Source organism: Lotus japonicus, chromosome 6, assembly GCF_012489685.1.
Source record: "Lotus japonicus ecotype B-129 chromosome 6, LjGifu_v1.2".
In the NCBI taxonomy this organism is placed as follows: domain Eukaryota; kingdom Viridiplantae; phylum Streptophyta; class Magnoliopsida; order Fabales; family Fabaceae; genus Lotus; species Lotus japonicus.
The window spans coordinates 46,019,213-46,037,571 of NC_080046.1; the positions used below are offsets into that span (position 1 = coordinate 46,019,213).

At 39.3% G+C, this 18,359-nt stretch overlaps 1 protein-coding gene across 1 annotated transcript; it reads right to left on the reverse strand.

The window, feature by feature from the left end:
- Positions 1-14,438: 14,438 nt before the first annotated feature.
- On the reverse strand, positions 14,439-16,319 carry LOC130725414 (uncharacterized). Its single transcript, XM_057576648.1, has one exon. It carries the CDS (start codon positions 16,317-16,319, stop codon positions 14,439-14,441), a length of 1,881 nt encoding a protein of 626 aa, XP_057432631.1.
- Positions 16,320-18,359: the final 2,040 nt, after the last annotated feature.

Here is an 18,359-nt window from a genome sequence, read left to right on the forward strand (position 1 = left end):
AGGTTGCTTATATATCTTGCAAGGATCTACTGTGACAGGTTCAGCAGCTGTATCATCTTCTATGCCTGATAATGATGTCACCAAATTATGGCACATGCGTCTGGGCCATATGAGTGAAAAAGGCATGCATCTTCTGAGCAAACAAGGTCATCTTGGTAAACATGGCATCGGTAAGTTGGAGTTTTGTAAACATTGTGTTTTTGGGAAACAGGAAAAGGTTAGTTTCTCCACTGCAACTCACCGTACCAAAGGTATTCTTGATTATATTCATTCTGACCTTTGGGGGCCTTCTAAATCTCCTTCCTATGGAGGACGCCGCTATATGATGACTATCATTGATGATTTTTCCCGCAAAGTCTGGGTTTATTTTCTGCGGCATAAAAATGAGACTTTCCCTACTTTCAAGAAGTGGAAAACTCTTGTTGAAACTCAGACAGGGAAGAAAGTGAAGAAGCTCAGAACAGATAATGGATTGGAGTTCTGTAGTGGTGACTTTAATGAGTTCTGCGCAAATCATGGTATTGCTAGACACAAAACCATTCCAAGAAATCCCCAGCAAAATGGTGTTGCAGAACGGATGAACAGGACTCTACTTGAGAGAGCTCGCTGCATGCTCTCAAATGCTGGGTTATGGTATCGACGTGATCTTTGGACCAAGGCAGCATCTACTGCATGTTACTTGGTCAACCGTTCTCCACATTCGGCACTTGACTTCAAAGTTCCATAAGAGATTTGGTCAGGTAATCCTGTGAATTATTCTAATTTGAGAATTTTTGGATGTTCTGCATATGCACATGTTAATGATGGTAAATTAGCTCCAAGAGCTGTTGAGTGCATATTTCTTGGTTATGCATCTCAGTCTAAGGGGTATCGTTTGTGGTGCTCTGACTCAAAGTCACAAAAATTAATTCTTAGCAGAGATGTGACTTTTAATGAGAATGCATTATTATCTTCTGGAAACAGTCTTCTGTGTCTTCCTCTACTAGTACAGGGAATCTGCAGGGTACTAGCGAAGGTGGAGTTTGTATTGAATCCTACAACTCCTGGTGTCGATGTTTCATCTTCCTCCACAAATGAAGCTATAATTGATGATCATCCTCATGATGATGATCATGTTGATAATACCACTTCTCCTATTCAGCAACAAGGAGATGATTACTCTCTTGCCCGAGACAGAGCTCGAAGACAAATCAAAAGGCCAGTCAGATACACTGATAATGACAATTTAGTTGCTTATGCACTATCTATTGTACAAGTGGTAAATGATGGCATTGAGCCTGCCAGCTATACTGAAGCTGTTTCTTGTGATGAGTCTTCACAGTGGCTAGTGGCTATGAATGAAGAAATTGAAAGTCTTCATAAAAACAATACTTGGGCTTTGACAGAGATTCCCGGGGTTGAAGATCCAAGATGCAAAGCACGACTAGTCGTTAACGGCTTTTATCAAAAGGAAGGTATTGACTTTAATGAGATATTCTCACCTGTTGTTCGTCATACTTCCATTCGTGTTTTGCTTGCTTTTGTTGCTTTGTTTGATTTGGAATTAGAGCAACTTGATGTAAAGACAGCTTTTCTACATGGAGAGTTGGAAGAAGAAATTTACATGGAGCAACCCGAGGGATTTATTGTTCCTGGTAAGGAGCATCTTGTGTGCCGATTGAATAAATCTTTATATGGCCTTAAGCAAGCTCCAAGGCAGTGGTACAAGAAGTTTGATTCTTTCATGATTGGGCAAAGTTATTGCAGGAGTCAATTTGATGATTGTATTTATTTTCAAAATTTCCAAGATGGATCCTTTATATACTTGTTACTTTATGTTGATGATATGTTAATTGCATCACGTGACAAGTCTTTGATCAGGAAATTGAAAACTCAACTCAATAATGAGTTTGAGATGAAAGAATTAGGTGCAGCAAAGAAAATTCTTGGTATGGAGATTCGCAGGGATCGTCAAGCTGGTAAATTATTCTTATCTCAACAGAAGTATATTGAGAGAGTGCTTGATAGGTTTAAAATGAATGATTGCAAACCTGTTTCTACTCCACTTGCTGCACATTTCAAGTTATCTTCAGATCTTTGCCCAACAACAGAAGAAGAGATGGAGCGTATGTCGCATTTTCCTTATGCTAGTGCAGTTGGTAGTCTTATGTACGCCATGGTGTGCACTAGGCCAGATCTAGCATATGCTGTTAGCACGGTAAGCCGGTATATGCATAATCCTGGGAAGGATCATTGGAATGCTGTCAAATGGATTTTCCGGTATCTAAAAGGTACTTCCAGTTTTGGCTTGGTATTTGACAGAAGCATGGCTACAACCAATAATGTTGTAGGTTATGTTGATTCAGATTATGGTGGTGATCTTGATCGAAGAAGATCTATTTCTGGTTACATCTTTACTCTCTGTAATAGTTCTATCAGTTGGAAAGCTACACTTCAATCTATAGCTGCATTGTCTACGACTGAATCAGAATATATTTCAGCAACAGAGGGTGTGAAGGAAGCTATTTGGCTTCGGGGTTTGGTCAATGAACTTGGTCTTACACAGGGTGTTCTTATTGTGTTTTGTGATAGCCAAAGTGCTATTCATTTGACCAAGAATAATCGTTATCACGACAAGACCAAACACATTGATGTAAAGCGCCACTTTATTCGAGATATTGTTGCTGCTGGAGAAATTATTGTGGAAAAGATTCACACATCTGAGAATCCAGCAGATATGCTTACCAAGCCACTTCCAAATACCAAGTTTCAGCATTGCTTAGACTTGGTTGGTCTCTACAGTACTTGAGTGCCCTTCGGGGCTTTATTTGGCGATGAGCATTTTTTTAAATTCGAACCAAGGTGGAGATTGTTAAAATATGTGGTTCTCATTCCACATCTAATTCTTATGAATGTGGCACCATCCAATAATTCATACTCCCATCAAACTTGTGGCCTATGGTAATTCACTAATTCATTGGTTTGTCAAAGTTTTCACCTCCTGCAAATGGCACCTACTTCTTTGACAAAAGAATTACCATGTTTTTCTTTTCAACCATTACAACTCATACTTGTTGCTTTCTCATTGGTTCTTTCACACTTGGCATTCACACTTGGATTGATGCTATAAATATGCCATAGAAAGCAACGTGAATCGCAACTCACAACACACAGAGAGAAAAACATTGAGTCACATACTCACATTTCCATTTGTTTCTTTGAGTGGTTTATCTTGGTGAGAATTCTTGTTCTATTTGTGATTGTAGTTTTAGTGCAAAATATTGCTTTGTCCTCATTTCTATAAGAGGACTTATTGCACTCTCATTTTTTCATAGTGGAACTTTGCTCTTGATCGCCCGTGCTTTTACCTCTCACATTGAGAGGGTTTTCCACGTAAATCTTGTGTGTTCATTTTCTTGCTATCCTATTTACTTCTCTTTAATTCTCAATTATCACGATCCTGTGCTTCCGCATTGCGCTGATACCCCAACATTTATGGCACAAGTAATGTAGGACATTGAAGCTTTTGAAATATCAACAATTTTCCAACACATGGTGCGGTAGCCTAGTCGCTTTCCCAGCAAGCAAACCATCAGCGCCTCTCGCCACAGTGCACTCATTTCATTAAAAATGCTTTGTCCGTGGTGACACTTGGTCACAACCTGCTCCCATTAATAAGGTCAACCTTCATAATCAAGTCCTTAGTATATTTTTTTATTTTTTAAACTAAAAAACCATCAAGAAGGGATCTTGTCGGCCCTTAAACTTAAATAACATGTCTCGTGTCTAGCACTTTTAATAAAAAATTGTTTGGGATAAATGATAGGCAATGTTTGTATTTAATTGAGTTGAATATCGAAATCCTTAATTATCATATTTATAAATATATTCATTACTATATCTCAATAATACTAAGTAAACAAATGAAAATGATGGATGGATATTCTTCCCGCGGATACTCAGCGACAGCGTAATTAATTGGTGTCGATTTGCACGTGTTATTGGGTTTCTGCCAGACACGGTGTTCATCAATCACACTCTTTATTTAAGAATAAGAGTTTGGATTTTTTTACCAACAAAGTGCACTTTTAAAACTTTTTTTTTTAAAATGACATGAAAAAAAACCCAATGGGATCAGTTTTTTGACCAGTTTTGTAAATTAATTAGTATTTGGAAATGAAAACCCAATGAGATCAACTAGCTTGTCAGCATATGGCTGGAAGAAGAAACACCACAAGCAAGTAGAGATATCAATTATGTCCGCCAACACAGGTCCTATATGCGAAGACAAAATTGGGGATTATATAAGTTTTATAGCGTTTAAAGAATTACTCTCACAAACTATCACCCGATAGCCTCTAAGCTAAAAGAGGACCATGTTTAATTGTCAAAAGCTCAGCAAAGAGAGTACATGAGTTAGTGGAGGAGCTAGAGAACCCACCCAACCAAACAACTATTGAATTACGAAGCAAACCACCATAACCAATATGTTGTCTATGAAAGGGGAAGCATCTATCAACATTCAATTTCACCAACGGAGCACTCGGGTAAGACCAAACCAGACGGGTCATTCGATCCAGGGAAGAGATAACAAACGACATCAAGAACTCGTCACACTCTTCCATTGAAGAGGAAATTCACTGAATTTTGAGAGAGGATTTTTCAGTCGCAAAAAGATTAGAGAGGGAATATTTTTTGTGATGGAAAAAAGGTCACAACCTTTTACATTATATACTAGGATTTGTGACGAATTTGTTTCCGTCACTAAAAACGAAATTCTATATTGCCAGTTGTTAAAAAAATAAATAGGTTTTTTTTTTATAAACCAAGTATTATTAGACTAGAAAGACTTCAAAAGTACACTATGTTGTCTATGTTGTTGGTAAAAAAAACTACATAGTGATTATTTTTTTGTGACCTTCAAAAGACTTCAAACACATAGTGATTATTTTTTTTACCAACATAGTGTACGTACTTAAGTCACAAATAACTAATTCTCTTAGATTAAGAAAAGTAGTTATTAGTAATAAATTTGTAAAAAAAATGATTTACTTTCCTAGATTACCCTTATTTACTTTCCTATGATTTTCTCTCTCCAAGTTAATACTTCTAAAGTTTATCATCTCTTTCATATTAAATATGAGGGTGAACTTGGAAAAAATTATTTAATGGTTCCTAGATATTAGAAAGTGACTTATATTTTGTAACAAAATTTTTTCAAAAAATGTGACTTATAATAGGGAACGGAGGGAGTACCAGTTAGATCACTAAAAAAACTACACTATAATAGTAAAAAAACTTCAAAAGTACACTATGTTGGTAAAAAAGATAATCACAAATTGGCCCAATGTCAATGGAAAAACAGTATTGGAATCCCTTCTGATACTTGTTCTAGAACAGGATCGTGTATAGATACTTTATGGCCTAAGATAAAAAATGTTAAAGTGGCTTTCTTTTTGACAAGAAACTTATAAATTATCATTTTTTACTTTTAATCTTATTTTTGAGGCACGAAATCATTACTAGAGTTTTATAGTAATCAAGCAATTCTAACATTTCGCTTTAAATAGATAAGATAATTAACTCATTCAGTCTATCATGTAACATTGTCGACCTTAGATAAGATTTAAGCGATTTTAGTTTTGAAAATCTTCTATCAGCAGTAACAACTGTTATTGGTATTGTCAATAAAATTATATAGGTAAGATTAGAAAATGTAATTAAACACAAATTAATTTTTCAATTTTGAGAATGTAAAAATAACGGATATTTTATTTATTTAGTTTTTGGAAAATGTAAATTTATTAATACAAAACACTACTGCTAATAACTATCAAAGTTACACTTTCCACATTGCATTAACCCACGTTGCAATCAATATGGTTTGATTTTTCATTGTTTCATTACCTCTTTCCCCACTTGTCATTTAAGGTACTAAATTTTTTTACGGCCTAAGGCAATTGCCTACATTACCTTGCCCAATGAGAGAGCGAAAGAAAATAAGGTATTTGTGGACTATGCAATTGGGTGGCCTGTGAATCATGTTTCTTTTCAAATCGTAGCTGTTAATGATAAATAAAATTACATTCATGACTTACACACATCATTGTGATGATGATAGTGGAGGTGGTGGTGACAGTGGTACAACAACGGTGGTGGTGGAGGTCTAGGGTGGAAGTGGCGACGAAGGCAGGACAATGACAGTGGTGAAGGATGGTGGAGGTTGTGGTGGAGGAGGAGGTAGCGGCAATGCAATGGTGAAGGTGGTGATGGCGTTGATAGTGATGTGGAGGCAACAACAGTGATGTGGTTGGTGGTGCATGGAGCGTGATTATAGAGACAACATTTAAGAGTACGACACAATGACATACATAAGAAAATAAGTTACTCTTTTTAAAATAGCTCCTCCTGATAAATTTTTCCAAAAATTCTTACTAATTTTTCTAAAATAAAAATAAATTACTTATTTTATAAATAGTTTTTCATACATTGTGTTTCATTAGGCTTCTCATTTTAATGAAAAGAGAAACCAAAAACAAATTTGATTGTACCTACAGATGTCTTTTGCTAAGGATTGCTTGAGAATTATATCGCAGTTAAGTGCCTGTTTAGTGGTGGGAGTGTTGGGAACGCACGTCCTAAAGGAAGCTATCCTTTATGGTCAAGTAAATAAAAAAGAAAACACATTAGCACAACCTTCCAAGTGTTGATTACGTTTTTTTTTTTTTTTTATAAGCGATAAGAAATATATTGAATAGAAGTACAAGGGGTACTTCAACCCAATACAAAGAGAAAGAAGTAGATAGAAAGAAACAAGCTACAAGCTAACTTGAACAAGAGCAAGGGACCTAAGGAAAACGAAACTACCCCACCTAATACCTCAATGAAAATAGACTAAACAAAACGAGCCTCATTAAAACCTTAATAGGATAAAACCCCCTTGGGAAAACCTATCAAGGAAAAAGAGTACCAATTTTGAATAGTCAAGAGTAAAATTTCAAGGAGGTTTACAAAAAAATCTAATAACCCACCCCACACCCTGTTGCCAAACCATGCACAATTTAAATCACCAATTAACGAAAAAGTCCATGAAAATATTAGATCAAAATTGCCAATCAAACAAAAACTGACCCAGAATGCAGGCTCTGTGATCCCCTACACGCCTCATGCCTTCAAAATCAATGCAAAAACAAGCCTTCTAGATATTGGAACAGGTAAGAATAGGATGCACCCAATACAGCTTCCATCCAAAGCAATTTTCATGCTGAAACCATATAAATGGCATCACCCAATCAACACGAACAGCAGTAAAACACAAGAAAAAGCCAGCAAACTTCTCCAAGCATAAAAAATATTCCAAATCTTCAAAAGCCAATATGAGGTCCCAGTACACGCCTTGTAGCTATGACAGGTTCAAATTACCAACAAGTCAAGATAAGAAAGATGTATTCCATACACAGCTAACAACAACAGCAGCTGAATCACATGTCCTCCAAGCAAGATAACGGCTCACCAAACCACTCTGATAGAGCATGAGTCAAATTCTTATTCTTTGATTTAAGCCAAAGCCAAGCTTTCATTCGAGCCTGATCAAAACACACTGACAGATTAAAAACCTCCCCCCTAAACAGCTTTGCATTTCGTCCCACCCAAATTTGCCATATTACTGCCAACCAAATAACCAACAAACCAGCCCTTGATTTCAATGACCCAAGACCCACAAACTGCAGAAGATGAGCTTTGGCCTGCCAAGGTATAACCACAGAAAAACTCAGCCATTTGTGAATTAGACCCCATATTTTCCACGCCACCGAACAGGAAAAGAATAAATGGCATGACCTTTCTTCCAAAGCATCACATAAAGGACATGACAAATCAGCAATCACAATGTTCCTATGTACCAAATTATCTTTAGTTTGGATTCTATCTAGTAACACCTTCCAACCCAAAGCAATTGCATTTGACGGAGCTCGTGCTTTCCACAGCAGTTTGAAACACGGTTCCTCTTCCCAACTAACATCAAAAGCCAAGGCCTCATAAGCTGAGCAGACAGAAAAAATACCATTACCTTCCTGTATCCAGAACCATTTATCCTTCTGCCCTCTAACTGGGGAAAAAGATGACAAAATATTTAGAAGAGATGACAACTGGTTTTAACAGCCATCCTCCAACCTACAAAGCCACTGGAAATTCCTTACCCATTTATCCGATTCCCAGCGACCCATTTCCACCACCCTCAAATCTTGTTGGGCCGAGGCATGAAAAAGATCAGCAAACACCTCACAAAATTTACCAGAGCCAAGCCAATCTTCCCTCCAAAACCAAGTATCATCCCCTTCCCCAATTCTCCTGCTAATTGCATTTTCAAACCAGAATTTTGCTTCTGAACCAACACAAGATTTTAGTAAATCAGCCCACCAAATCGACACCTTTTTCGCTTGAACATCCCCATATTTTGCATAGAGAACTTTGCACCATAATTGGTCTTTTTCATGCATTAAGCGCCATCTCGACTTTCCCAATAATGCTAAATTGAACCATTCCAAGTCTCTAATCCCAAGCCCACCCGCTGACTTTGGTTTGCAAAGATCATTCCACTTTCATCAGAACCTCCCCAAAGGAAGCGAGACATAATTTGCTTACATTGCATTAGCACTCCTTTGGGCATCCTGAAAAAAGAAAGATAAAAAAGAGGAATTGCAGTTAAGACACTCTTAATAAGACATACCCTGCCACCAAAAGAGAGATGTTTGCTCTTCCAAGAGGATATGGTGGAATCTACAGTTGCCAAGACTCCAATGCATCCTACATGGATTCTGGAGAAAGAAGATGCAAGTGGTAAAGTTTGTCAGAAGCTCTATCGTGGTATGATAGGATCACTTCTATACTTAACTGCATCTAGGCCTGATATATTGTTTAGTGTTCATTTATGTGCTCGTTTCCAATCAGATCCAAGGGAAACCCACTTAACTGCTGTTAAGAGGATCCTGAGGTATCTAAAAGGTACCACTAACCTTGGCTTGATGTATAAGAAAACATCAGAGTATAACCTTTCAGGTTATTGTGATGCTGATTATGCTGGAGATAGAACAGAGAGAAAAAGCACTTCTGGAAATTGTCAATTTCTGGGAAGCAACTTAGTCTCATGGGCAAGCAAGAGGCAATCAACCATTGCACTATCTACTGCAGAGGCAAAATATATCTCAGCAGCAATATGCAGCACTCAGATGCTCTGGATGAAACATCAGCTGGAGGATTATCAAATCCTTGAGAGCAATATCCCAATCTTTTGTGATAACACTGCTGCAATTTCATTGAGTAAGAATCCTATCTTACATTCAAGGGCAAAGCACATTGAGGTAAAGTATCATTTTATTAGAGATTATGTACAGAAGGGCGTACTTCTTCTGAAGTTTGTTGATACTGACCATCAATGGGCAGATATCTTTACAAAGCCCTTAGCAGAGGATAGATTTAATTTCATTCTGAAAAATCTGAATATGGACTTTTGTCCAGTATGAAGATGGTTCAGAACCTCTGACTATGATACTTCTTTATCAGAAGATGTCTAGTCCAGAAGGTAACTCTATCAGAGTTTATGTACCCATTGGTGCTGACTATGAAGCTGAGACAGTAAACGTGTGTCAGTATCTCTGATACATAGTTCCTTGTGCCCGTGCTGACAGTCTGTCGTAATGAGTGTTGATGTGCTTCTCTCTTGCGTGTGATATGTGTATTAACTGTTAGATGTCTTTAATTTTTAACCGTTGATTTTAAATTGCTTTTTGATCAACAACGGTTATTTGTCAAAACCCACTATACACACACGTTCTCCTACACTTACGGTTTTACCTTCTCTCTCTTCAGTTTTTCAAAAACTTATCCCCACGATCTCTCTCTCTCTCTATTCATCCTTCTCCTTTCTACCCAAAACCTTCAACCGACTTCAAGATGGTGAGACAAAACAGAAACGAAGCTGCAGGTGCAACCAGGTTTCCTCATATGGTAGTAGGGCAAGCTACAGGTCAATTGGGTCCTGAAACTCCAAGTCAAGGTCAAGCTTCAGAGAAGATGATTCCAATTGCAGAACGGGACTGTGCCGTTCACTGCGTTTTTGCTCCGGAAGAACTCCAGGTACTTGCTGAATGGAGATTCGACCTGGATAATATAGCTGCTAATGGGTATGATCTTCGTCCTGAAGTTCATGTTCAAGGATGGGAAGAGTACTTCAACAGACTTAGAGGTCCAATTTATGACAAATTGGTCAAGGAATTCTGGAAACATGCGGACTGCGATGATACACAAGTGGTTTCCTACATTGCTGGAAGGAGGATAATCATTACTGAGAAGTCTATTGTGAATCTTCTGGGTGCACACACTGGAACTGGGTATAGATTCCAACTGACGGAGTCAAAGGTGAAACCCAGAACCAAGGATGAAACCAACAAGGCTCTTTACACCACCTACAAACCTGGCAAGAGCGACTACAAGGTGGTTGATCTTCATCCCAAGCTCAGGATCTGGCACAAGATTCTGCTTCACTGCATCAACCAGAGGCCAAAGGGAAGCTCTCCTGATTACATCAACTTCTGCCAGAAGGCAATGTTGTTCTTCATTCAGGATAAGAGGAAGATCTGCCTTCCTTTCTTTTTGTTTTCCTACCTGAAAGAATGTATCAGGAAGTCCAGAACCACTGCCTCCATCAACTCTGCTATCAAGTACATCCCTTTTGGGAGACTGCTTTCAGATCTCTTCATTGAGAGCAAGTTCATCGAAGATCTGATCAAGGCAGGATGCACAGAGGATCTGTCTACAATCGTTAGTGATGTCTTCACATCCACATCCTTGAAGAAGATGGGATTGGTCAAGAAGAAGGTAGCTCCTGCTCATGAAGATACTTCTGATGAAGTAAGACAAAGAAGGGTGCCTCTGAATGATTACCCTCTGTGGTCCCAAGCAGATAACCCAGAGGCTATTTTGTGCTACATTGATGATCTGAAGCAACAAGGGTATGAGATTGAGGTGGACGAGTTTTTCAGAAAACTGCCACCAGCTCCAGAGTTTGACTCTCCTCCCAAGAGGAAAGTTCAGAGAAAAATGGTATTGGAGGAATCTTCTGAAGAGTCTGATGTTCCTCTGAAGAAGAAGAAGAAGGCTGACAAGCCTAAGATGAAGCACGATGAAACCACCAAGCCTGATGATGATAATGATGGTGATAATGATGATGCTCCCTCTCCTCCAAAGAAGAAGAAGAAGCAAGTCAGAATTGTGGAGAAGCCTACCCGTGTGGAACCTGCTGCTGCAGTCATTAGAATGGAGACCTCTGCCAGAGTGACTCGGTCTGCCGTGCGTTCATCAAGTAAGTCTGCTGTTACTGAATCTGATGATGATTTAAATTCACTTGATGCACTCCCCATCTCTACACTCCCCATCTCAACCAGCTGCCCAAACCACATCTCCACCAAATTCACCAAGGTCTTCATTTTTCCAACCTTCCCAAGAAGAAACACCTCTGTGGAATATGCTTCAGACTCCACGTCCCTCTGAACCAACCTCACCCATTACCATTCAATACAACCCGTTAACCTCTGAACCCATCATTCTTGAACAACCAGAACTTGAACAACCAGAACCTGAACCCAGAACGTCTGATCACTTTGTCCCCAGAGCATCAGAACGTCCTGATCGTAGAATTGCTGATAAAGATTCTTCCACTCCCTATACTTCTGTATCCTTTCCTACCAACGTTGCTGACTCCTCACCTTCCAACAACTCTGAGTCACTTCGTAAATTTCTCGAAGTAAGGAAAGAAAAAGTGTCTGCCATTCCAGAGTACTACCTCACAGTACCAAGCCCTAGGAGATACCCTGGACCTAGACCAGAACGTCTAGTTGACCCAGATTATCCCATCCAGGCTGACCCCTTGCATGAAGCAGACCCTTTAGCCCAACAAGTCCAACCAGACCAAGTTCACCAAGAGCCCCTTCAACCTGAACCAGAAAACTCTGTGTCTAACCACTCTTCGGTTAGATCACCACATCCTCAGGTTGAAACCTCTGAACCAAACCTTGGAACCTCTGAACCAAATGTCCGAACTTTTGATATTGGTTCTCCTCATGGTGCCTCTGAGGCAAACAGCAGCAACCACCCAACCTCTCCTGAAACCAATCTCTCCATTGTTCCCTACACATACCTCAGGCCAACCTCTCTCTCTGAGTGCATCAGTGTTTTTAATCATGAAGCTTCACTGATGATTCGCAATGTGCAAGGTTACACTGACCTGAGTGAGAACTCTGACTCTGTTGCTGAACTTGGTTAGTTGCTCAGGTTCCTGTTATGATGAGTCATCTCACTGCTGAAAGGGATTAGAGGGTTGAGGCTGCTAGGCAGCGGTTTAACAGAAGAGTGGCTCTGCATGAACAACAGCAAAGAACTAAGCTACTTGAAGCTGTTGAAGAAGCAAAAAGAAAGAAAGAGCAAGCAGAAGAAGCTGCACGTCAAGCGGCTGCACAAGCTGCAAATGCTAGATTAGAAGCTGAGAGACTAGAAGCTGAAGCTGAAGCTCTTAGATGTCAAGCTCTTGCACCAGTGGTCTTCACTCCTGCTGCTTCTGATTCCACTCAAGCTCCTCCATCTGCTCAGAATGTTCCCTCTACCTCTACTCAGCCAAGTTCTTCCAGACTTGACATCATGGAACAACGTCTCAATTCTCATGAGACTCTGCTGGTGGAAATGAAGCAAGTCCTTCAAGAACTCCTGCGTCGCTCTGACAAGCCTTAGTTTTAGGATTTCTTTCGTTTTTCCCTCTTAACTTATTTTATTTTCTTTTGTTACGTTTCTTATTTGCTATGTTTTGCTTACTAGTCATTTTTCATTGCATATATATATATGACATTGTGTTTGCAAAATATTTTTCTTTATTCATGGTAAATCATGCTTTTACATCATACAATTTATTCCCTACATCTAGAATGGAGGATCCTTCCTCATTCTTCTGCACTCCCGGCGTTGCTCTGCTCTTTCCTTCTCCAGCCGATCCAATGCATACTCTATATTGCCAAGCCTGATACTAAGCTCGGTCTTCTCCAGACTATCTTCTATAGTCTTGATTCTTCTTTCCACTGACTCCTTTTCTTCCAGAAAATTCAGCTCAAGCTGGCTGAGTTCCTGAATTTCCTCTACAAAGCCAAGGAATTCTTTTAGATCTTGAAATTCGTATTCGCCTAGGACAGATGTGATGCCCAATGTTACAACAACGTGTAGCACAACAAAACACAATCAGAGTATTAAAAATAAACAACAGTTAAACAGACAAACACAAGAAGTTGTTAACCCAGTTCGGTGAACATCACCTACGTCTGGAGGATACCAATCCAGGAGTCAATTCACTATCAAATAATAGCTCACAGGTCACATGAAAGTCCCTCCTATACCTAAGTACTCCCCCTTAGTATAGAGCCTCTTTTATGTCCACCACTATTACACAAGTGAATCTAGCTTAGCCCTTCTCCTCTAAGCTATGAGAAAACTTTCTCTAACCCCTAATGACCACTGCCACAGCGATCAAGTCATGTTTATCAATAAACAAGTTTTATGAGATTACAACTCAACTAAACAAATCAACTTAGTACTTAGATGAACGAAAGCACTAAGTTGGTACAAAACTCACAAGAGGACTCACAAACAAAAACCCTAAGATCAGTATCTATCACTCTGAATCCCCTATCCAACTAGGGTTTATAAGCTCCTTTATATAGACGTTGACTTGAGGCTTGGATCTTCAATGGGCTGAACGTCATAGAGTCCACTAACACACTTCTGGAAAGAATCTTCAAGGAATCAAATCTTACCAGAATAAAACAACAGAACCAAGTAAAACAGAATTCAAACTTTGAGATAGACTTGGTTCACACGTTATCAATCTTGTTACTTCAGCCAAGATTAAAACAAACACGCCTTCAGAAGATAAAACGCACAACATAGAATAAATCTTCTGAATCCCATACAATCAGCAACCTCACAACAAACTTGACTTTAACGACTGAACCAACAACATATGAACTTCCACCATGTTGCTCTAGATGTTAGCACATATGGTTGCACATCATGGTTTGAGCAAAATGCAGCCAATCAAAAGAACTACAATCTCCCCCTTTGGCAAATTTTTGCTAAAACATGATCAGAAAGCCAAACAATGCAAAAACAACAATACCCATCCATTAACACAAAACAGCACACAACATATGATGAATTTAACACACTACTGAGTCGGAAAAACAGAGCACCATACTTAGTCTGAAACTAAAAAACACTCAACAACAGCAACAACAGCACAAACACAAGCAACAGTACCATTCTCCCCCTTATTAGCAGAATTTGTCAAAGGATGCAGAGAGCCAGCAGAAGCCAACAAAATATTACAAAATATTACCAGATTGAATGAAGAATGAACAAATACACTAATCACTAGCATTAGTGTCATCATCAGAAGTACCAACATCATCTTGATCATTAGCAGCAGCATTGTCGTCAAGAGACCTCTTGCCTTTAGTCAACTGCAGAATGAGAGTGTCCACATTCTTCTTCCTCAATGTACAACTAGTAATTGTGTCCTGAAGCATCTTAGACACCGCAATAAGCGCAGCAATAGGAGTCTCAGGAGTCTTCTGAGAGGAAGTACCCTCCCCCTGAGTCATCTCAGCCAAACCAGCAACATCAGAAACATGGGCACCAGCTAGCAGCCTGTAATCAATAGTGAGAAGACTAGCCTTCTTGCTAGGAACCTCATCAACAAGGAGAATTTGAGGATGTTGATTCAAGATAATCCCACAAAGTAAACACGGAAACCCAATAGGGAGCTTGACAGCAAAGGTGTCAGCATGCTTCATAGTTTGAGCAAAGACATATTCACCAAAATCAAACTGAGCCTTAGTACCAATCAGATAAATTAATTTTGCCAAACCTGAAGAAATATCTGAGTTGTGGGTGGTAGGAGCCCAATTTGCAGCACCAATGCGATTCAAGATAGCATACTTTACACTCAAATGAGTAGAAGACAACAAGCCTTTGACAGGCCATTCCATAACCTGACCAGCCGTGAGTTCATTAGTGATAACACTCAAGGACAGCTCTTCATTTCCTGTAGCAATAGTGCTCCTTCCCAAATACTGATTAATGATCTCAGGTGAAAAAAGTACACATCTACCATGCACAAAAACTTTCCTGAAATCAGGATGCCCAGACACAGTGCAATTTGTAGTCACATTCACAATAAATTCTCGCACCAACTTGTCATAGCAGCCACCAATCGCAGTAACAGTTTTCAACAACCCAGCAGTCTTAATAAGTTCCATAATTTCTTGACAATGCAAAATCTCACCAGTCAATTCCCTCTCTTGAGCAATCCTGCGCTGATAAACATACTTCCACTTACCAACACTTTCTTCAGAGTGAAAGGAAATGTTATCCAAAGGAGCAGCAGACACATTTTCTGGAATTCGTTTCCCAATCTTGCGCTTTCGAGCAGCAGAACCAGTGTCTGACTTATCCAACTCCACAGTTGGAGTCGCATCAACAACAGGAGTAGCATTATCTTTGTGAACCTTTCTCTTGACATTCTGAACAACAGGAGTATCATCATCAAGAATAATGACCTTCTTGCGCTTCTTGTTCTCACTCAAACCCAAACCTAACTTCTTGCCAGAGGAACGCGTAGAGTACTTACGAACAACAGTCATCTTTTGCCTCTTTGAAGCAACAGAAGCAGAAGCACCAAGGGTGTTGATCAACACCTCATCAGATTCTGAGTTTTCCATGACATCCTGAACATCCTCGACATGCATATCTTTATCAACAGAGGGAGTAGAGTTGGGAACCATTACCTCTTCCTCAAGATGATCAGAATCCTTGTTGCAATCAGTATCAACACCGTGGCTTGATTGATTGTTGCTTGGTGATGGAACAATTGGATCTACATCTGCATGTAAAACATCCTTGAGAGGAGTTTCCAACACTTCAGTGATACGAAGATCAGCAACATCATCACCTGTAATTGGGTTGATTTCAGCCTCGGAATTTACTCCCTGGGTAGCCTCAGAGCTTCTCGTTACCATCTTCTTCTTTGCTTTGGATGCATCTGACTTGGATCGTGCCTTTTTCCCTTTCTTCTTGCACGGATCAGACGATGGTTGAGGAATACCTTGAGCAATTGCAATTTCAGAGGTATGAGGAGAGGATTTTGAAACCCTTGAAGATTTTGGGGTTTTGGATTTCAAACCCATTACCTTTACCCCGTGAGCATTCATCTCAGGAGTGAGTTTCTTGCTAGAATCTTGACTCATGGTGAAGAGGACACAAAGAAGGAAACACGGGTCTTCAAGAAAAAGATGGACGGTTTTGGAGTGAGTTTCAGAGATTTGAAGTTGAGCAGTGGAGGTGGCAGGAGAGGTTATCAAGAAACAATGGAAATTCCTAATTAAGCGTGCCTCAAAAGTAATGACAAAATAGCCGTTGGCACACCAAAATCCCTTTAATTGCTATAATTCCTCAAATAAACAGATACCCAATAACTGTCTCAATTTTTCAAACTGTGCGGCATCCAGAGCTTTGGTAAAAATATCTGCTAACTGCTTTTCAGTTGAGACATGCTCCAAAGTAACAGTACCATCTTCAACTAACTCCCTGATGAAATGATGACGAATATCAATATGTTTTGTTCTGCTATGCTGAATTGGATTTTTGGATATGTTGATAGCACTTAAATTGTCACAAAACAATGTCATAACATCTTGTTGCACATTATACTCCTTTAACATTTGTTTCATCCACATCAACTGAGTGCAACTGCTTCCAGCAGCTATATATTCAGCTTCTGCCGTAGAGAGAGAGACACAATTTTGCTTTTTACTGAACCAAGAGATTAGATTGTTTCCAAGAAAGAAACATCCACCTGATGTGCTCTTCCTATCATCAGCACTTCCAGCCCAATCCGCATCACAGTAACCTGTTAGCCCTGAATTAGTGTTGTGAGAGTACAAAATGCCATAATCACTTGTACCACTGATATACTTAATGATCCTTTTCACTTGAATGAGATGACTAGTCTTTGGTTCTGCTTGATACCTAGCACAAACTCCAACTGCAAAAGTAATATCTGGTCTGCTGGCAGTGAGATACAAAAGACTTCCAATCATGCTTCTATATAAACTAGGATCCACATCAGTACCTTTCTCATCCTTTGTGAGCTTGATATGAGTTGCAGCAGGTGTTCTTTTGTGACCAGCATTCTCAAGACCAAACTTCTTAACAATCCCCTTAGCATACTTACTTTGTGTGATGAATAAGGTATCTTCCATCTGTTTTACCTGAAGTCCCAGAAAGTAAGTTAATTCACCTACAAGACTCATTTCAAACTCAGATTTCATTTGTTCAACAAATTGTTCCACCATCTGGTTCGACATGCCACCAAACACAATATCATCAACATAAATTTGAGCTACCATAAGTTCACCGCCATTTTTCTTAACAAACAAGGTCTTGTCAATGCCACCTTTGTCATAACCATTGTTGATAAGAAATTCTGTTAATCTTTCATACCATGCTCTAGGTGCTTGTTTTAAGCCATACAGAGCCTTTTTCAATCTGTACACATGATCTGGAAAGCTTGGATCTACAAACCCTTTAGGTTGTTCCACATAGACTTCTTCATTCAAGTAACCATTCAAGAATGCACTCTTGACATCCATCTGATATAATCTGAATTTCAGCAAACATGCTACTCCCAACAGCAACCTAATAGATTCAAGACGAGCAACAGGAGCAAAAGTTTCATCAAAGTCTATTCCTTCTATTTGAGAGTATCCCTGAGCAACTAGACGAGATTTGTTCCTTGTCACATTACCACTTTCATCAGACTTGTTCCTGAATATCCACTTAATTCCCACAACATTTGCATCATCAGGTCTTGGAACCAATTCCCACACTTCATTCCTCTTGAACTGTCCCAGTTCCTCTTGCATGGATTGAATCCAGAACTCATCAGTCAGAGCTTCTTTGACATTCTTTGTTTCTATTTTTGATATGAAGCATGCATTAGAAACTAGATCCCTTGACCTTGTAATAACCCCATCATTCAGATCACCAATGATATTTTCCTTTGGATGTATCTTCTGAACTCTAATAGAGGGTTCTTTGGTAGCTAAAGGCGGTTGAGAGACAGTGTTTTCTTGTTCATTTGGGAATTGAATTGCTGGCTCATCTGGTTCCACATTTGTACACTCATATGGTAGATCATCTTCATCATGAGCTTGTCCCGTTCTCTCATTGGATGTATCATCAACAACTACATTAATGGATTCCATCATGACTTTCGTACGAATATT